The sequence below is a fragment of the Agelaius phoeniceus genome, chromosome 13, assembly GCF_051311805.1.
Source record: "Agelaius phoeniceus isolate bAgePho1 chromosome 13, bAgePho1.hap1, whole genome shotgun sequence".
Classification (NCBI taxonomy): domain Eukaryota; kingdom Metazoa; phylum Chordata; class Aves; order Passeriformes; family Icteridae; genus Agelaius; species Agelaius phoeniceus.
In genome coordinates, this window is record NC_135277.1 from 18295455 (window position 1) to 18317093 (window position 21639).

General features: G+C 42.6%; 1 protein-coding gene across 9 annotated transcripts in view; it reads left to right on the top strand.

The window, feature by feature from the left end:
* MYO9A (myosin IXA) overlaps positions 1 to 21639 on the top strand; it is a 179029-nt gene that overhangs the window by 106274 nt on the left and 51116 nt on the right. For all 9 annotated transcript variants that reach the window (XM_077185319.1, XM_077185321.1, XM_054641970.2 and 6 more), the window contains 3 exons: positions 196 to 312; positions 8415 to 8549; positions 21068 to 21189. In XM_077185319.1, the coding sequence (XP_077041434.1) occupies positions 196 to 312; positions 8415 to 8549; positions 21068 to 21189 (374 nt within the window). The remainder of the gene's footprint in view (positions 1 to 195; positions 313 to 8414; positions 8550 to 21067; positions 21190 to 21639) is intronic.

Below are 21639 nucleotides of genomic sequence, written 5' to 3' on the forward strand. Positions count from 1 at the left end.
ATCCACAGCCCTGGAATTACCCTCAATTCCCTGTGCTGTTAGGACCCTTGTCATACATGGCATAAATTAAAATAGCAGACAAAAGCTTTGGCAAGGGAGAAATACGAACATTGGATGTGGGAGTTTGAGAAGCAAAAGCCATTTTAGTGCAGAGCAGGAATCATTTCCAATCACCTTTTTTCTTCTCTGTTTCAGGCCGTGACCGTGCGGAATTCCATGGCCAAGTCGTTGTACAGCGCCCTGTTTGACTGGATCGTGTTCAGGATCAACCACGCGCTCCTCAACTCCAAGGACATGGAGGAAAGCACCAAGGTAACACCTCAGCAGCTCTTGTGGATCCTCTCTTGGGTTTTGAAAATAGATAACTGAGTGATAAAACATTACCCAGGCGTGTTGCTTAACATGAAGTTAATTTTTCCTCGGATCGTAGCTGAGTATATCATTATTCTACGTGGTGCTTGCTGAGCTGAGAAGGATGAAGCCCCTTAAGTACTGTCAGCTCAAAGCAACCAGGGAGGAGATTTTGTTGTAGCCACAGAAGCCAGTTCCCCCACCCACTCCAGGAGCAATGGCAAATATTTTCCTCCTTATGTGTAAAACTAAAGGGTCATGTATGATTCAGAGGGAAAAAAGGGAATTCTTGCTACTGCATTTTGGTGAAGTTGCTCTGTGATGAAATGATGAACAAGGTGGGTGTCTGTAGGTACTGAGGTAGTACAGTAGAGAAATGAATTTAAAGAAAAGAGTCATGATGGAAAGAGTGAAGCTGGTGGGATGCTGTACCATCTTCCCAAAGAATTAATGGAAGGAGTGACATGAAGTTTCCTGCAATAGCAGGGCCTGCATGCTGTGACCCAGCACATCCTCCATAACCCTCTTGTGTACTCATCCACAATCCTCATGGCTGGGGAATACTGACCCCAAAATCCACGTCCATGCACACAGGCACTGCCAGCTCTCCAGCTACCCTTGCCTTGGGAATCTGGGACATGGTCCAGCAGCATGTGGGGCTATTTGGGAGGTTGTGCATACAAACTAAAGTCACAGCTGCCAAAAGGAGGATTTTTGCTGAGCACTGACATTTGGATTGTGCCATAGGACTGAAGTTGCAGAGACTCTCAGTGTAGTCACTCCTTTATTTAATTCCAAAAAAGGGTCGTGGAGCGTAATTGTGGACTGGAAATAAAAACATGCCTATAAAATCTGGTTATGTGTTTTTCTGACAAAGAAGGGTTCTTACAGTGATAACATCCAGCGAGCCTTCTGACTGCACATGCTGCCTCTCCCTCTGTTTAATATTTTACCAGAAATGTTGTGTTCTTTCCTGATTTTTTTCCAAGTAATCAAAAGTTTTGTCTGGGCTGTCAGGAAAAAACAAACCACACTGTTTACATATTTGGTGAAGCAGAAAAGTGGATTTGTTTTGACAAGGAAATGCATCTCTAATGCTAATTATTTTTTATTTATGACCCAATGATTCTTAAAAATTATTATCTGTTCTGTAATATTTAAATACAAATCAGTCTAGGACACTCTTGTATGCTTAGTCAGCATGGCTGTGAAAGTGAGGCACCACAGTAGCTGTTTATGGGCAATTAAACTTTTGATCCCAACCTCAAATCTCAGCAGGTAAGAGCCAGAACAGCCCAAATTCCTGCTCCAACATTGCTGCTGCACATTAACCCTCTGCTTTCTCCAGCCAAGACTCCCATGGAGTGTAACCATCTTCCCCCTTGCCCATCTCTTTGTGTCTTCTCATGAATTCACAGTTCCCAGGTTTCTGACCCTTTTTTTTGCCCCAAATCCTAATGGTAATATCCAGGACAGGCAGCAGGCACCAGGAGCTGGGAGTGGTGTTGCCCCTGTGCCAGAGCAGATCCACCCAGGATCTGGGTGCTGGCAAATGCCCAGGGCCTGGAGCTGCAGAATGTGCTCATACCCAGATCCAAGGAGGCAATCCTGGGCTGTACTTGGGCCAGAGCTCCTGAAGCAGAAAGGCAGTGCACAAAATACCAGGAAATATCAACTGCTCCAGGCACAAGTGTATTTCAGTTTATCTTCAGAGTCCTCTATTAACTGGATTGATTCCCACAAATCCCCCAGAAATCATGAAAATGCACAAGTCCTCCCCATTTTAGGGGTGGAGACAGTGAAGAAGAGATTTATGTGCATTTCAGAGCAGCTTTGTTAAACATTGACAGCCAATTTTCCCTTGAGTGGTTCTACCATGTCACCTCCTCAGCCCTAATTTTAGCCCCCAACTTGGGTTGTTTCAGCACAGAGGAAGGAGAAATGTCTCCCTGGACTGGGCAGGGCTGGGAATAGCTGCTCCTTTGCCCTTGGGGAATAACATTGCTGCCAACAAAGTGTCTGAGGGCATCCTGGGCTCTGCAGCTGCCATTGAGGCACCAACCAAGAATCACCACTGTGGAAAAACGGAGCCAACAACTGATCTGGTTTTTCCTCCCACTTCCCAATCCTCCTGAATTCCTTTTCAGCTCATTCTTGGAGAAACCCCAGATGAGGATACAGGTTCTCCTTAGCTTCCCATGTGTTGTTTTGAGTTTGGGCAACACCAGTTGGGTGACTGGGAGGTGGACTGGGAGCAGTGGCATCTCCAAACCCTGGGAGTACCTCCTTGCTGCAAGGCAAGACCTTGGCACATGGGTGGCATCTCCTTGCTGCCAGCCAAAAAAGTCTCTTAAACACATCAAATCTCTGATTTATGAGAGCAAAATACAGCCTTACTCCTCAGAAACTCCTGAGTGTGCAATGGGTGAATAATATGTGACTCACCCTGCAGTAAAAGTCCCAGATTAATCCCAGCCCATGCTTGACACTGATACTCCTCTGACTTTTAAGATGCATTTTGAAAGAATCCTGCAGGTTTGGAAGGTTCAGAAAGTGTCAGATGATGGATTTGGGGCACAGAGCTTTCTTTTATAATAATCATGTTATGCAGAGGTAAAACAAGACTCAAAACCATCTCAATTTAGAGTGTGTGTGGGAGAAGTTGAGGAGAAAAATTAATACAGAAGTTTCTCTCTTCATCAGTGTAGATTTGATTTTAGTGGGACAATGGGAACCAAGATCATTTTCAGATCCCAATATGTGTTTATTTGATATCAGCAGTAAGGAGAAGATCAAAAGATGAAGCTGGGCAAAGAAAAATAAACACTCGGCCCTTGTTCTTCCATATTGTCCAGCAAATATTTGGAAGATGTAAATCAGACCTTTGATATCCAAATTTAGTTAAATGTGCAGCGAAATATTTTGGGAAAACACAGTGGGATTTGGCTTATCTTGCTTGGTGACAGGATTTCTAGCATATTATTTCTGACCCAAATTGTGAATGTGTTATTTGATACCTCCTGGTTTTTATGGTAATGGCAGAGCTGCCATGGGTTGGATTTGCTCTGACTCCCTTTTCCTTCATCTTCTCTCAATTCCTTTCAATTCCTTTTATGGTCTCATGATTGCCTACAAACTGTCTGAAATTTGACCTTTATTAATGAGGTCAGAGACTTTTCCTTCTCTTGAGAACGAGATTACTAAACCTCCCAGAGCCTCTTATTGAATTCCCCTTCCATAAATCAGGTTAGGGATTGCTAGAAGTCCATCTCACCTCTTAAAACGATGACAGAGTGGAGATCATGGTGGATCAAAAGGCATTTCTGAGGGTGTTTTTAATCCTTCTCCATTTGGTTCTTGTGAAGTGTCTAAATTTCTCCCCAAATCACCCTGCTGCCATGCTTGGATGATGTGCTGTATATGTGGGGATGATGGTGAACTCATGGCTGTGAAGAAAATGAAAATTAATGGCCATGAAGAAAAATTCATGGTTGAACACATGAACTCATGGCCATGAAGAAAATTCATTTAAATTCAACCAACCAGTTAATTCTTGGCTTTTTGACCTGAAGCAGAGGAAGAATTGCTGAACATGCAGTGTGTTTATTGTGCATCAGTTCATTAATTTTAGGTCCCAACTTCCAAGTTTGTAGCAAATCACTGTGTTTCACTTTATATATAGGTCATCTTGTATATTGGGGTGATGTAGGTTGGAGTGGTCCTGTTGGATGAAGTGGTGATGGATTTTGGGGTTTTGGGGAGGGATTTTTTGCAGTATTGGCTTTGGAATATTATAAATGAAAAGAAATTACTAAATGACAAGGCGTAAAAAATTTTAAAATAGCAATCAATAAGATTTTTCCCCTGAATTTGAAGCAAACCTATTTGTGATTGCCAAAATGTACCTCCATGGTGGAATTACATCACCAGTGTGTATTTGGGGCAACATAAATCAGCTCCAATGATCCCTATTTATTGGCACTTTGGGAACTGGAGAGCACGGAGCTTCAAGGTCATCATTTGCCAAAAGCCCTTAAAACTCATGCTCTGTGTTTAAATGTCATGGCTGAGACATTTTAAGAAAAGCATGAGGTCATTTTTCATCATCTCAAGCAGCAAGTGCTCACTGACCCAGGGTTCACCCAAATTTTAAAAATCCTCACAGACATGCGCTTTTAATCACAGGAATTTTGATACGCTAATTAATGCAGTCACACTTTTTAATTTTGTATGTTAGTTTTGATAAAGAAACAGCATTGACACACAAACTAGACTTGGCAAGTCAAGCTCTAAGTTATCTTTGTGTGATTTCCTCAGGGCACCTATTCAAACAACAGATTTGAAGCTGAAGACTTCTAAGATTTGTAAATTTTAAACTTCCTTGATTATTTTTTAAAAATATTGGGCTGCAAAATTCATCTAAACCGACCCAGATTACACACTTTTTACAGGCAGTTTAGCAAAATTAATTCCTGTATAGGTAAATGGAAATGGTGTTTTTTCATCTTGCTACAAGAATTGACTTTGTACTAGTACATGTGTGCTACTTTATCAGGGACAGAGAGCAGAAAAACAGCCATAAATTCTAAATTTCTCAGGTTTTAAAGTTTTCCCAAGTGGCATCCATTGGCCCCGTTCTTTTGGGAGCAGAGGACAAATGACTGTTTCACTGCAGAGCTCTGCCTGGATTTCTCTGGCATGAAACTCTGCAAAAAACCACACAATTTATAATCTGTATTCTGGAGGAGTTTGGTAGTTACAAACACAAGGATGTGAGAAAAATGCTGGTTTACTCTGTATAACAACCATGGCAGAATTAACCATCCTCCTTCTGGATGTGTGGTTTGATACCTGCAGTGGTTTTGTGAAATGCAGATTATTTTTATAATAATATTTTTATCATGTTAATTCTGTGTGTGTTTAATTTTAGGTGTCAGCAAAAAAAAAAAAAAAAAAAAAACACAGCTTTAAAATATAATATTTCTTTTATAACTGACAGGGCTATTTTTTGCTGTATATGACTCTTCTGTTTTGCTTTATAAGTGTATTTCCACACCCACATTGAAATATATTTGGTAGCAGTTTCAATGCAGTAAATGAACCAGGATTTGAAAAAAAGGGAGAGGGTTTTTGTGCTCAGTTGTTTCATATTAAATTAGATTTGTGAGAGCTTTAAGACTTTGTTCAGATTGAAGTCTTCACTCATGGCAGGAGCTTAACTATTTCCACAGGGCATCAACACGATGCTTTTGAAAGTGGTGTCAGTAAATTCATTACTAGTCTGGAAGTGTGAGCATTTTATCTTCCAAGGCTTGTTTGTATATGGTGGAATAGAGACTTTTATGTAAGGGAATTTTTTGGAACTCTTGTATATTGTGGGGATGAGCTTGAACAGCAGTGGGGTGGTTGGGGTTGGCCTTTGCAAGGGAGATGAGAAGAATCACTTTGTCCTGTTTCCATCATGGATTTTTCCATGGATAATATAGATAAGATACGATCCAATAATCATACAGAGAGTTTAAGAATTCCTCCTGATATGTATTTAAAAAATGATGAGGCAGATTTCTGCCTGGTGAGCAGAAGCGTTGCCACATCCATCGGGACAAGCAGAAGAAGATGCTGGACCTCAGGAAGCAGAGGGTGAGAGTGAATCCCTCTGCCAGGCTGTCCTTGGTCCAGTGGTTCCCAATTTCCATCTTCTGGTCAGAGAGCTGTTTCTCATGGGTGTTTTGTCAAGTGGTGCAAACTTCTGGGAAAGTGGCCAAGAGCCTTCGTCCTTGTCATGGCATCAGGGAGGTAGAGACTGTCTGGCCCTGGAATAGGGAGAAAAGCCTGGACAAAAGATGAAGTAGTCAATGAGCTCTTGGAAAATGGTTTAAAGACTTATCTTTGTGCTTAAATGCTTTTTTTGTTGTGTTTTTGCTTGTCCCAGTGGCCAGAGTCCAGGTCAGACAAAGCCCCAAGTCAGGGCCCAGCGGCCGCTCTGCCCACGGCAGCCGTGCCCGCTCCATCCGTAGGTGGTTCCCTGCTCAGGAGTCAGGCACAGAGGGAATATTTTCCTCCCACATTGTGTGACGTGTTGAAAATGGACAAAAGGCAGTGTGAGGAGGCCTGTGGACAGTCTGGTTTGTATTCCTGGCAGTGGAATTAGTGTTAGAAAATCCAAAGTGCAGGTAGCACCATAGAACTAAAACCAGGGCACGTGGCAGCTCTCAGGTTTTTTGAGGTGGAAGGGAGGGGATATTTCTCCTCTCTGCTTAAGGCTTGGCTCATTTGACCAGTGTTAATGTTTTTACCTCTCTTATTAATTATTTAATTAATTGTAATGGGTGAAAGGAGTATTTGTATGAGGTGGCTTTGGTTGGTGCATGGTGCTCTAACAGGCTGCTGGTGGAGCTCTCCCCAAATGTGTCCTTCAGGCTCTTCACTTCTTTTCTGATGACAGCAGCCTTTTTGGGTGGGCACAGTATGAGTTATTTATGACACTAATTATGAATTAGGTGTTTAACACAACAGTCATGCACAGGCATGGAAGCTGCAGCAGAAACTGTATCTTGAGCTTGTTTTTCACTCCAGCTCCCTCTGTGGATGAGGTTTATTTGCTGACACATCCCCATGTCCCTCTTCCTCCGGGTTTCCCAAATCCATCTGACAGGCAGAAGGCTCAAGTTTTATGAAACCCAGTACCTACACAAAGGAGAAAGTTCCACATTTCTACTCCCATCAAGGGTAGGAAGCACAGTCTGAGCCAGGAGGTGATGGGTTGCACTCACCTGTGGGCCAACATATGCCTGGCCAGAGGTCCACTGCCTCTCCTTGCCTGGCTGGTGTGGGGAGAGGAGGAGGCCAGGAGGATGCAAAGCAAGCAGGGAATTCACTGCAGCACTGAGCTCACTTTACCAATATAGCAAACCTTGGTGCACCCACATCTTGATGAGCTTCTCAAGAGGTAATTGTAGATTAGAGACCAAACAGGCATTGGCTCTTCAATTTGGGGAAAAGCCTGGAGTGAGATACGGCTGAGGTTCACAAAATCATCAAAGTGATGGGGAAAAAAAGACTCTTTAGAACTGTAATTGGCCAAGTCCTGCAATTTATATTATGGGTTATGGATTTAATAAAAGCAAAACTTCCCTATTGTGAACTTCTGGAAATTCGTTAGAGAGAATATAGGGCTCATAGTGCCAATGGGTTCCCAAAAAAATGGGATGGGTCCCTCTTTACACCTCTCTTGCCCGTGAACTAAAGGAGCACAGAGGTGTCCCTCCAAATCCCTCATCCCAAACTGGCAGGAGCTGGTGGAAGAAGGTTCCAGAAGACAGGAGAGCCATGTGGACACAGCCAGGTGTCACAGGAGCAGGGCAGGGCCAGCAGTTAGGGCTGAGTGTTAGCTAGTCAGGGCTTTGGGCTCCCTTTTTCAGCAGCATTATTATTTTTGTGTAAATTCCCCCCTTTCAGGCAGGGAGGAGCGACTCAATGCCCCCAAACATCAATCCATTGTCTGACCCATCTGACAAACAAGGTGGATGCTTTATTTGTGACACTATTTCAGTTTTCACCAGGAGAACTAAAGATTATTTCCATGGGAAGCTCTGATGCATTGGAGTTTCTTTTGGAGGTTTGCAGCTGGAGTGGGTTTGCTTGGACAGCACTTTCACCTTGGAGGTGTGTTTCCATGGGTTGTCTTCACCATGCAAGCTTTTGTTTCCCAAGCCTATCCCCATTTTTCCCTTCTGAAGGTCAATACTCTTAAATCCAATGGAATAACTTGGAAGAGGCTTCAGGTTTCTTCAGAGATGGCCATTTGTTTGTAAATAAGAAAAAAAAATCATCTCTTGAAGGGCTTTTCTCTTAGAACAAGCTCTTTTGTCCAGATATCTAAAGCTACATGTTGTCTCTCTGATTTGGAGAAGTCTTCCAAATGGCAAAATATCAACAATTCTATTAAAATTCCTACTATTAAGTTTATTTAATTCTGTCTGTGTGCTTTTGATTATGTACCGTGTACAAATAATCTGCTTAATGTGATTTTATTCTAATCCTCACTCTTCATTTTTTTGCAGACTTTATCCATTGGAGTGCTTGATATTTTTGGGTTTGAAGACTATGAAAACAATAGTTTTGAACAATTCTGCATTAACTTTGCCAACGAGCGCTTGCAGCACTACTTTAACCAACACATCTTTAAACTGGAACAGGTAAGTCCAGAAATATTTACTCTCTAATGCCAGTGAATATTGACATGACTTTGTGGCCCTGATAAAGTTCTGAAATTGTCCCTTTAATTCTGTTTTGTTAAGGAGTGTACACTGAATTATTCCAATTTAACTTCTAATTGACCGTATGACAAACTTCCACCTGTAAAATAAAATCCAGCCAGGCATTTGCTGGTTTAAAATAAACATTTTGGCTTCCAAAAACATCATGAAGACCTTAACCACTGTTCTGTTGTCTCCTTGATATGTGCTGAGAGGGCTTATCAGGGAATGAGCAATTCCTTCCTTGCCTTTGCCTGGACATGCTGCTGTGCCATTTGATATCACATAAAAGTTATTTTTTGGTATCTAGTGAAAAAGCCACCCCAATCTTCCAGTGTTTTTTTGCCTTCCAGTGTTGATTTGTGGGAAGGGAGAGGAAATGTCCCTCTCATGTGTTCTCAGAGGTCAGACTTGAGAGCATTATGATCTTCAATAGCCCTGGCAGATTAGGAAAGGTTGAACTTTAAGCTTTGCTTTATTTATGTTAGGACAGGGTGATGCTTTCCAGCCTCAAATTAGTGCACTCTAAGAGAGACACCAAAAGCACAGGCTGCAATCCAGCAGGTTAACCCACACAAGATGGTTTAGAGTGATGGGAGGAGGCTTCTCCATTTGTTATCCAACAACAAGCAGGACAAGAAAACTGGAAGTTTCTTTCAACATCCATGTGTTGTTTCATGGATAAACAACTATTATTGGGCTGTACAACACAGGAAATATGTTAGAGACCTTCAAAATGCCTTTTATTTTTTACATGACAGTCTTCATGTCCTCTCTCCAGGTGAAATCCTTCTTGGGGGAGGCCAAGGGGAACCCTCCTTATCATCATTACAGAATTCACCCAACCCTTCCCAAAAACCCTGATAGTTTTGTTTTGGGCTTCTCCAGTGTTCTCAGAGATTGGAAAATTCAGAAGAAAAAGTTGCCTTGAATATGAGGATGTTGAAAAAACAAGTGCTGTAAAACAAGTGGGTCACTTAGGGAGTATTTGTTCGTGAGTTTGATGGTTTCTGTTTAGCTCTTTGGTTTTGATTAATAAGGTAGAGCAGAGCTGCTCAAAGCAATTTAATTTCAGTTTTTTAAGTGGCCTTTGTATGTAGGTGTGCCCTACTCAACAGATGCTCTAATAGTGGGATAACCTGTCTATTTCTAGAGACAGGTTTATTTTCCCTCTGTCCACCATAAAAATGCAAATTTTGATACTATCACAAAGCCAAACCAGCTGGATTTTTTATAAATGTTGCCATAACCTCCCTAGAAGAGACTCAAGGAGGGAGGATCCTTCCTCAAAGCTGGAGACAGATGATTCCTCCATGAGGTGGGGTTTCAGCAGCCTCCTCCAAGATGCCATCTCCCATGAGGGCATTCCTGTTATTGGGCTGGGATTTCTTAGTAGGTCAGTGCTCCTCCCCAAGCCTGGGGGATGCACAGAGGTCCTGAGTGCAGCAATCCCTAATTCTTCTTGGAGCACCTTCAGAGCTCGTTAGGTTTCTCCTGGAAATCTGTCAGGCATGTGAAGTCCCTGGAGTCAGTGTTTGCTGTATGGATGTGAGGAGCAGTTGTGGAGCCATCAAACTGCAAAGGGCCCATTCCAGTTCCTAATGCCTGAGCACGTCATCCTCCTGGATCCTGGCTGGAGCACTGTGAGCTTTGCTGCTAGAAAATTCAGACTTCTTGGCATAGACTGAGTCCATAAATACAATAATCTGTGCAGCTGCACGAGCACTGATCCTTGGGTGAATGAATTAGATGGTTTAACCATTTACTTTCCCTGGAATTCCAGCTGCATGTGGAGGAGTGGATTAGATGGAAAGAAAACTCACAGACTCATATTCAGATCTTGTGTCTTCAGAATGTTCTTCATTCCTCACTGGCCCAAAGGTTCTTTAATGATAGTCATGAGTCTACAAATGAAGACCAGGGAGTTAATATTGTGTTTCTAGGGAGAAAAATAGTTCTGTTACTTCAAAATGTGAATTTATCTGAGGTATTTGTATCTTCATAAGGGTTTCTTTCATGTCTTGGTGATAGGGGCCCTGAAATGGATAGATCCTTCTCTGAATCCTCAGGTCTCCAAAGCTTGCAAGAGGCCAAAGAGAGATTGCTGAGATACCCAGACACCTCTGCCAAAAAAATAAGTGGCAAAATTAAATAGTCACTGAGGATTTTTCTTGAAATCCTAATAGAATTTGTCTGCCAGAGCTGCATTTAGCCATGATGGAATTGTTGCCATGACATGCTGTTGATGTTATGGAAACCAAAATATCCACCACTGTCCTCTGGGAGAACCATGGGATTATCTTAAATTTTATTCTCTATTTTTCCACGGTGAAATCTAATACAATGTGTCTGGTGAATCTTTTTTTAAACCTTCTGTCTGAAGATGGCACTATTTCCAGTGGTTTGCAAACAACCACCGAGGCATCCTTGATCTTCAGCCTGGTATCTCCCAAAAATACAGCAGCTCTTAAATTTAGGGTTTTTTAGGGCATTGTGCTAAACAATTGCTGCAGATGAAGTTTGGAAGTTTAGTTTGGAGGTCACCAGTACCACACCACTATGATATGAGTTTCCTCCAAGTTTCCAGGTCCTTGGCAGTTTAAGGGCCAGGAGTACAAGTTTTTATTTCTTTATCTATCCCATTCTCCAAACTTTGTCATCTTTGTCCTCGCTGATCTTCCCCCATCCCTGCCGAGGCCCATCTGGTTCTCTCCACCTCACCCACGTTTCCCTGGTTCAGCTGATGCTTTGCAAAGGTTGAGGACTCATCCTGTAGCTTTCCATCCCACAGGTCTTGCTATTAAAGTTCTTTTCTACCTCTTTTTCCAGCTTTTGCTTACCCACCAAACTTCAGTTTCAAGGGCATGTTTTTATTGTTTTAAAAAATCCATAAATAACCAAGGTAGAGGCTGAAAAAAATACAGAATTTGGAGTACAATCAACTGGCAGGAGCTCAGGTCTTCAGTGAAGTCTATTTTCTGGTGGAGTCCCTGGTGAGCTTGGTGTCCCAGCCAGTAAATGTCAGCCTGCTCAGACTGAAAAACTGAATTTCATCAGGATAAAGCATCCTATGGAATGTTTGCTCAGCCATTCAAAACTCTGTAAATATTTAGAGAGGTGTGTAGGGTTTACTGGTCCTGTGCAATAGCTGGAGCAGTCCAACAGTCTGGACTAAGTCATGGTGGTGTTTGGTTGGAGGTGTGATTTGATGGTCTTGGAGGTCTGGTCACTACCTCCAACCACCTCTGAATCCACCTCATGATTCTGAGGAATAACAGCCCCCAGGAACATGACACTCTAAAATGAGTTTAGATATCTTACCTAAATTTTACATTTAGAATTTAATGTGGGAGTGAATTAATTTTAAAAAGCATCAATCTAAAATATTTAAATAGAAAATAAATTATGAAAAAAGATCTCTCTCCTACTGCTTGGAACACTCTTCCTTTCCTTCCAGCTAGGGATTTTTCTGTATCTCATCACTGGTTAGGGATTAATGCCTCTTTATTGCCTCTGAAGACAAAACCCAACCATCAGAAGTCAAGCATTGAGTCCTGGGAGGCTCAGTTCAAATTTGTTTTCCTTGGAGATGGGAGAGTGGCTGCCCTCTGAGAAATGTTGGCCAGCTGTGGGCCACATGACCCGTGGAGAAAGAACAAGCTGCACAAGTTATTGATTTATGGTTTGGCAGAACGCCATCAAATGCAACTCATGTTTGCGAGAAGAGGAAGATGCTTAGAGCACATAAATTATACTAATAAAAATCAGGATGCTGAGAGCTGGTTAAATGGTATCTGCAGGGCAGGAAGATTTCAGAGCACGTTAGTGAAAGGAAGGACAACTCTGATCAAGCTGTGCCAGGGTGGGTTAGGGTTGGACATCAGGAGGAATTGCTTCATGGAAAGGGCGGTCAGGCACTGGAACTGCCCAGGAGGTGGTGGAACCCCCATCCCTGGAGGTGTACAAGGCACACCTGGCTATGTCACTCAGTGCTCTGGGCTGGGGACAGGGTGGGGATCAGGCACAAGTTGAACTCAGTGGTCTGGGAGGTCTTTTCCAAGCTCAGTGATTCTGGGATCCATTGTCAGACCCCCAGAGCTTTGTCTTTTGTCCTTCCAGCATCTTTGAGTCCATGGATGTTGCATGGCTGGGACTGGGGGGCTTCATTTGCCACCCACTTGTGTCTGGGTTTCTCCAAATAATGAGCAGTAAATATATAAACATAGCATATAATGTGTGACCTGTAATAGGATATATCCTAATCTCTTATATTATTTATATATCCTCTGATACCGTAAAATAGATTGAGTTGGAAGGGACCTAAAAGATCATCCAGCTACAGCTCTCCTCATATGGAATTTCTTAACCTTTAATTTATCCCTGATGCAGAGAAGTGCTGCATCTGGCAAGCCCACCCCTCATCCCATGCTCCTTGCTGTAACTCTCCAATTCACAGGTGCTTGCTCCCAGTGCCCTTATCCCTCAAGTGCCCCATGATCCCTTGAGCTTTTTTCCTCTCCTCTGAGCTCTTTTTCCAGGTAGATGATGTTTTCTGCTGATTGTGGTTCCTACTCAGATGTATTGGCTAAATAAATGCACAGACTGTGCCAGGGATACAAATTTTTTATTTATTAATGGTACAAGAAGGGTTTGGAGTGCCAGGACAAGGGGGAATGGCTTCCCACTGGTAGAGGGCAGGGTCAAATGGAATATTGGGAAGAAACTCTTCCCTGTAGGGTGGTGAGGCCCTGGCAGAGGTTACCCAGAGCAGCTGTGGCTGCCCCATCCCTGGAAGTGTTCAAGGCCAGGTCAGACAGGGCTTGGAGCACCCTGGGCTGGTGGAAGGTGTCCACAAGATCTTGGAAACAGAAGATCTTTAGGGTCTCTTCCAGCCCAACCATTCTGTGTTTCTGTTGGTGGATTTTCATAGGACAGAATTGTGCAATGTGACCTTTCCTCTTAAGCAAGATGATGAGCAGGAAATCTTTAAAAGCCTCTAAAATACTTCAACCAACCTAAAAATGGTCTTATTGTGGCAGGACTGGAATCAGGAGTGTGTTAATTGACACAAGCGTGGAGTGGAACTGGAAGGGAGATGTTCAGCCTCAAGGACCAGTCTGGTCCTCACATGACCACTGTGGAGGTTCCTTCTCTGATTTCCTAACTCTGATCCATCTCACAAGGTGCTGACAGATGCAGATAGAGATATTTCTTTTCTTCTTTTATTTTGATCACAAGAAATGAAAGGAATTGGTCCCCCAGCAGATCACACAGCAATGTTAAGCTCATGCTTCTCCTGGCTGTGTAAGGGCAGCTTGGGAAGATGTTTCTGCAGAAGGAGCCCATGGGATCATGGCAATGTGTGTGCTGCCAGCTGAACCATGCAAACCCAATTCTGCCCATTTTGAGAGCAAAATATAATTTATGATCTAAACCCTGTTGCCACTGAAGTTCAGGGAGCTGATTTGAGCTCAGAGATGGGTGGTTTGGAGCTGGCACAGGATTTTCAGGGCTGAACCTGCTGGTTTAAAACACTTGGAGAGTCCGAATTCCAATAAATTCAAATATGCCTATGTACAGCAGGGGGGAGATTATCAGTGGATGAAACATCAGAATAAAACCAAATTCACATGGCATTTGATGAGGAGCTGCTGAAATAGTCACCTGGAAGGAGAGAGAACTTTGGCTTCAAGGGAAGGCTCCTCAGCTCCCCTGCACTGTCTCATGTTGTCATGGACAGAGGGGGCCTTAAAAACCTGTTTATAGCTCATGTACCCATAGAGAATGTGGTTAAGTATTTATAGTTGTTGTGTCTGTGAGCACATGGTTAAAAAACATATGTGTTATATATTTATATTTATGTCTGTGTCTATAAATTCCTTTTCTACTGAAATGGAGAACAAACATAAAAATCCTCATTCCTAAATGAAACCATCAGCCTCAGCATCTTTTCCTGGAGGGATGTCGGGAACTCGAGGCATCCACCCCGTCTGCAGCACAAGCAGACTGAGGACCAGATATTGTTCTCAATCATTTAGGACCTTTCCACATCCCATGGATTTATGATATCAAACTCGTTTTAATCATCAGTTTATGCTGGGATGATTCTGCTGGGCCTGGCTCACAGTGCCCATTTGCTGAATCAACAATTAACCCTTCATGGGATGGGCTCATTCCTGGATGGAGGAATCCTTAGGGCAGAGTTTCTCCCACACCTTGTTGCCATTTCCAGCTGTGGACTAATTTTCCCAAGCTCCCCAGGATGGATTTTAGGATGAACATGTGTCCATACATAGCCAGAAAAGAACCTTTTTGAAGTTTAGCTCCTTTAATTTTTTTATTTAACAACAACCCTTTTTTAACATACGATACAAAAATATTTTGGGATTATTTTCAACAGGGGATTTGAGCTAGGAATGGAGAGAGAGATGTGGAAGGGGCGTCAATTCCTCGTTTCTCACTTTGCAAAGAAACTGAAGCTGAAGCAGATGGTGTTCAAGGCAAGAAGAGAGGAATTTCACACCCTTCTGTTTAGTCGGGAATTTTGATGCCAAATATATACATTTAGACATCCAAAAGTAGCTGCCTCTTGATCGTATGGCTCTGGATTTACACGAGTTTTTATGACAGGAGCTCGATGGGAAATGTTCCCACATGGAGTTACGCTGGGAAAAGGGATTTTTCAGTTGATTTCTCACTTTAATCTGGGAATTTTCATTGTGTAAACAAGGTTTTCCTATGCCTCAGTAGGGAAAAGCTGGCGTAGATAAACTCCTGGATCTGCTCTAGCTCTGCCTGGTGGGAGGAGGTGAATGAGTTGGTGGAGGTTTCTGCTGCTCTTGGGGGTTGTGAATCTTATTTTTGGGGCTGTTTCTCAATTCTCACTGTGACTAATGGCAATATCCCTGTGGGATAAGACATCTGCCTCCAGGGCACTGAAACACTGAGGGATTTTCAGGGCTTTTGGCTTGCAGGATGTGTGGATGGATGCCCAAAGCCCTCCAGACCTCTTTAAATCATGGGAAAATTTGTATCTTTGATATCCCATGATAGGGCAACAAATTTCACATATCATGGTAAAACCTTTATCTTTAGGAGGGACTTTTCACTACCTTTTGATTTGAACTTCCTAAACCCCGAGTTTTGTGCTTTTAGACAGATGAAGAATTTATTATGGTTTTAATTTATTTTTATCACATCTCCTGTTTCATTTAAGCTGCATTTCCTCTCCTCTGAAGCTTTTCAAGCCCCTTGTCCCCCCCTCCCCATCTCTGAACTTTGCCACATGATTTTGGGGAGCAGCAGCACCCAGGGACCATGTTACTCCAAAGAGAATTTAGATATTTTATTTAGATATCATATTTATCTCAGATATCATATCTACATAAGTGGGAGTTTAAAAATTGTGTGTAACTTTTTCTCCCCTAACTGTGCTTTTTAGCATTTGGGTTTATTTACTGATGATTGTAGCTGGATACAGAATAATTGATGATCATATGTAAAGACATTTTCCAGCATCTCCCAAGATTTTGTTGGGCTTGTGGGTGTTTTATCCCACTCAGGATAAAGAAATCTTTAATTCCACCCTGGATTAGAGTGTTTTGGTTTGGTTTAGCACTGAAATAAAGTCCTGATAACAAAACTGGTCCAATGCTCCTGTAGAGATAACAGGACTTGGTTCTCAACAACTCCAACTATAAAATCACAGGATATTTCTGTTCCTGGCAGGAGGGTTGCCATCAGGCCTTGCAGCCCAGTTGGGAAGGTTTTCCTTATGCTCAGCATAAGGAAAAGTATGTTTTAATTTTAAATTCATTATTCTGTGCCATGGGCAGCGTTCATGCTCTGGGTCAGTGTAGGCAGGCAGAGCTTCCCTTTAACAGAGCTTTAACAGTGCCCCCTTTCCTGGAGTTCCAGTAATTTTCCTGCTTTAAAATGTTGTATATTCTGCCCCATTCTGGTTGTTTGGTACCCCAGATTTTACATGCTGCTTTGCCTCAGCTAACACTGCATGGGAGTAGAGATTTACTCTTATATTCCATGTGCATTTCAAACTCTGCGTGCCCATTTTATATATTTTTTTAATATATTTGAACATCATAAACTGTGTTTTACTCAGATCCCTTCAGTGACCCTGTGCTGACATAGTGCCAATGTCTCTCTCCATGCTTAGGGCAGCAAAGCTGTTTCTGAATTCCCACTTGGGAAGCAGGAATCCCCTCATGGAGTCCATAGAGGTCACCTGGAGAGCAATCTGTAGCATCTCATCCAATAATTAAATGAAAATATGGAGCTGCTGGACTCTAAAAAAAAACCCCAATGTCTTTTTTCAGTTCTTTGCTCCATTTCTTTTGCCAAGTCTGGGAGCTCAGTGCTCTTCTCTCCAGTGAGCTTGCATTGCTCCACTTTCCAGCAGACCAGGTTTCAGGTGTCCAGGGATGGGAGGAGTAAATCTCACATTTTTATTGCAAGTAAGGATGCCAAAAAAGGGGCTCTGTGGACTTCACTGCACTAGAAACCTTTGCAGAGTGGTGATGTCAACAATTTGGTTCCTAATGTAAAGATGATCTTCCAGCTATAGGACATTTGAATGTGCCCCTAAACATAACTTAGTTTTAAATCAATGTATAAATTTAAGCTGATTTTTAATTAACCTCCAGCTTGAGGCCTTTCTCTTTGAATGAAAGTGTTTCATGTTGTTTTTGTCTTGTTAAATGAAAGCATCCTGTTGTTTGAATGGAATTCCCTAATATTCCAGTGCTCCAGGACCCTGCATCCATCAAAGGATGGCTTTGTTGTCATTCTCAGAGATGAAGGAATATTTTGGAGGTAGCTTTTCAGGATATCTCCTGAATTCTGCAGGAAGATGGTCATTAGAAGACAAATATAGGAATCACATGGAATATTAACAACTGCAGTTTAATTAAGTTTAATAGACAGCAGTGATTTTATTCTATAGCTTCTGTCTTTCTATGAACAATCTGCAGGGTGTTCTGCAGAGCAACAAATACCCCAGAAATTACAGCAGACCATCCCAAAGCCATAGTTGTATCTCTTGAGCTCAGATCCTGAAGGCAACCAAACAAGGAACTGGAAAAATGCTAGGAAAAAAGGAATAAGGGGAACTTATTTCCATTTAAGCTTTGGAACAGTTGCTCTGGAATAGTTCCTGCTGCCTGTCTTGAAATGAGAGTAAATCTCTGAATGATTGTGGAAAAGGTTGTTTGTGGAGGACTTGAATCCCTCTTCTCATTTGGCCAGAGCAGGAACAGGTTGTGTTGGGGATGGGAAGGAGGGAAAAGAACCCCAGAGCCTGGGAGTGAGAGTTTCTGACCCAGCCCAGAGGAAAAAAAGGAGCAGAGGAGGGAGAATTAGCCAAAATCCTGCAGCTGAAGGAAACTGTGCCAGGAGGGACCTGATGACCATCAGGTCTGTGGAACAGCTGAAAATGAGCCCAGAGAAGTAGAGACCTTGAACTCTGGTATTTTTTGGTCATTTACTTGACTATTTCAAAAAAACCTCCATATCTGGCATTGCTGATCAGTGCTTTTGCACTGATCTCAGCAGCAGTATAAATTTTTAGTGTGGCCAGAGGAGTTTCACAGCACATTTGCTGTGCAGCTGCTGAATGTCCCATGTGGAATTATGGATATCTAGAGCCTTCTAGAGCAGAGCAATGGTTTCTCAGCTTAGATGTGTGCAGACATAAATCTCTACATGATTTATGAGTTTTTGGGGGGCAAAAAATGTAAAGCCCCCAACAAGTACTTCAACAAAGAGTCAGGATAATAAATATACAAGTCTGGTAACACCCTCCTGTCACCACTGAAATAATGCTGCTCTTGGCTCATCACACCAAGGTTTTATTGCTCTCTGCATGCTCCTGACCAGTCTTGAGCTGGCAAAGCTGGGCCTAATGGACCCTGCAGTGCATTAAGGGCTGTTGGAAGCAGGCAGTTGATGGATGGTGCTGACTCCCAGTGACTCTCAGGGAAATCCCTCAGGAGCAGCTCGTGCCTGCTCTGAAATACACAGCCTGTGATTGCTGCAGAGAAGCTTTTTCCTGCCTTGCAAAATGCCACGAGTTTTAATCAAGTCTGTGATTTTTTTTTGATTGCCTGTAATTCAGCAGGGCTTTGAGAATGTTGTTGTGAGGTTCTGCTGTGTCCTGCTTGCTGGGCAAGAATTGAAGGTAAAAGATTAAAAAGTAAAAGGAGAAGACAAAATTCATGATGCAGAGTCATTCCTTATTTTCAGGAGTTTTCTCCCCAATGGGATGTTGTATATTTTGAATCCCAAAGGCTTTAGGGATATTAAAAACTCCTTCTAAGGCAGCACACATCTGTATTTGTCTGTACTGTTGTTGTAAGATTATACAATGTCTCCAATGGTGAATTCAAGACCTTCTAGGGCTTGTTTTAGCAAAAATTTCCTTGTGAAATGTCTCAAAGCTCTTCGGACTCTTTATTTCTAAGAATATCTGTGGAGTTCATGTTAATTTTGGATGAGGATGTACATACTTTTTTTTAAGTTGTTTGCTCATATTAAAAATAAAGGCAGAGGCAGCAATTATTATTATTATTATTATTATTATTATTATTATTATTATTATTATTAAGATGCATCCTATTAGGATTTTGAAACTTGTTTCCTTTTTATCTTCAATTCTGCCATCAAAATGTCCTGTGATAGAGAAGTAAAAGGCAGCTGGATCAGTAGCACTTTGGAGTAAGGTGCATGGTCCAATATCTGTTTAGACAGTGAGTCACAACTCCTCAAGCATATGACTAAAATTATGATTTTTAAACTCTACTTTTATTTTGATGCCCTAAAACAATTTCTGCATAAGACTTCTTGAAGTAATCCAGTTGCAAGTATGTCTCAGAGGAGATAAGCTTTATAGGAGAGCAAGGGTTAGAACTATTTTGGTGGGAAATGAGTAGCTTTTTTGGCCTCAGCTTGAATTTCAGGGCAGATCCTCACATTTACTGTAGAGGGTGGTGGTTCTGCTGGTGCTGGAGCTGTGGCTTTGTATAGCTGGAGGTCTCTTTGTTAGCTCATATAGCACTGGCCATTAATAATGGGACATATGGAAAAGCAGAGCCCAGGGAAGCAGGAAAGGGAGGTTTGCTGCTTTTTCTGTGTAATTAATGTGTTGTACCACAATTTCTTTCCAGCAACTGAATAGTAAATATTAATTGATGCAAACTGTGTGGCACTTTGATGGGTGGGATGTTCCACATGCCCCAGCCACATGCACTGGGAACCCCAAAACCCCCAGATCCCAAAGTGTGGGAGGCAGGAGAATCTGCCCTTCTGCCCCATGCAGGTGAGACCCCACCTGCAGAGCTGCCTCCAGCCATGGCATCCAACATCAGAAAGATCTGGAGCTCCTGGAGAGAGCCCAGAGGAGGCCACAGAGATGCTCTGAGGGTGGAGCCCCTCTGCTCTGGAGCCAGGCTGGGAGAACCTGGAGACAAGAGAAGGATCCAGGGAACCCTCAGAGCCCTGCCAGGGCCTGAAGGAGCTCCAGGAGAGCTGGAGAGGGACTGGGGACAAGGGATGGAGGGACAGGACACAGGGAATGGCTCCCAGTGCCAGAGGGCAGGGATGGATGGGATATTGGGGAGAAATTGATCTCTGTGTGTCACCATAGGACACGAAACAACACAATGTGCACATGCTGCTGTTCTCAAAAAGGGGAACTTTATTTTCTGACTCCAACATTTCTAGATTTCCAAAAGTGACAGTGGATTGGAGGGTGAAATTTCTACCTCTCCAATGACACTGGACAAACCAACAGTCCAGCAAATTTCTCCTCTTCCATAAAAGATTGCAAAACAATAAGTTATTTACAGAAAGTGTGTGAGAAAGTTCATTACAAGAACGTAAACAGCAGAAGGCTTAGAAAATCTTAAAAAATCAGGGCAACACCTGTGAGAGTGGTGAGGCCTTGGCACAGGTTGTCCAGAGAAGCTGTGGCTGCCCCATCCCTGGAAGTGTTCAAGGTGAGGTTGGATGAGCATGGAGCAAGCTGAGCTAGTGGAAGTTGTTGCTGCCCATGGCAGGGGGTGGAACAAGAAGAGCTTTGAGGTCTCTTCCAGCCCCAGCTGTGCTGTGATTTAGAAGCCATCCAGGAAAAGGAAAGGGGGAGTCCGCACACACTGGATGTCCTTGGCAGGCTGGGACTCCCACACAGCCACCCCATGTCCAAACAAATGTCTGGTGCATCTGAAATTGGGAAATGCTCTGTGGTTCACTTTGTTTCAGGTTGTTCCAGGGGTTCTTTATTCCTTTTTTTTGGAATCACAGAAAGCATTGATGGAATACTTACAGGAGAGATGTCCGTTTTGGTAAACGGTGTATCAGTTTCCACAAAACCCTTTGGATTTTGTCTTTTGTTTCTGCTTGCACCGAATCATCATTATGTCAGCTGTGGGTTGGTTTTTTTTTTTTAGGAGGAATATAGAGCAGAAGGAATTAGCTGGCACAACATTGACTACATAGACAACTCCAGCTGCATCAACCTGATCAGCAAGAAGCCAACGGGGCTGCTCCATCTGCTGGATGAGGAAAGCAAGTGAGTAGGAAAATGCTGGCTTTGGAAATGAGATTTGTTTTTCAGCTAAAATGTGTTTATCCTTCTGTTTTCTGAAAAAACCCAACTTCCCAGAAAGGTGCTAATAGCTCGCTGGGCTGATTGGTGTTTCTAAGTGTTGTTTTTGAGGTGGCAACACACAGAGTGGAGAATCAGCCAGCTGAGAAAAAGCCTTAAAAATAATAATTAAAATTCCTTTCAAGAATTTCTTCTATTAAAGGGAAGGGAAAAGGTTTCCTTTGCTTCTCTCTTCATTTCTTTCCCTGTCTCTTGGGGTGTGACAATGTGAAGGTGCTGAACCCAAGTGCATGAGTTCAAGCAGGATGTGTAGGTGCTGTTATGGAGATATAAGGTGGATTTATCAATTTACTGATAAAAAATGAACCAGAGTGAAGTGAGGGCACTTGTCCATAGGGGCTGTATTTCCATAGG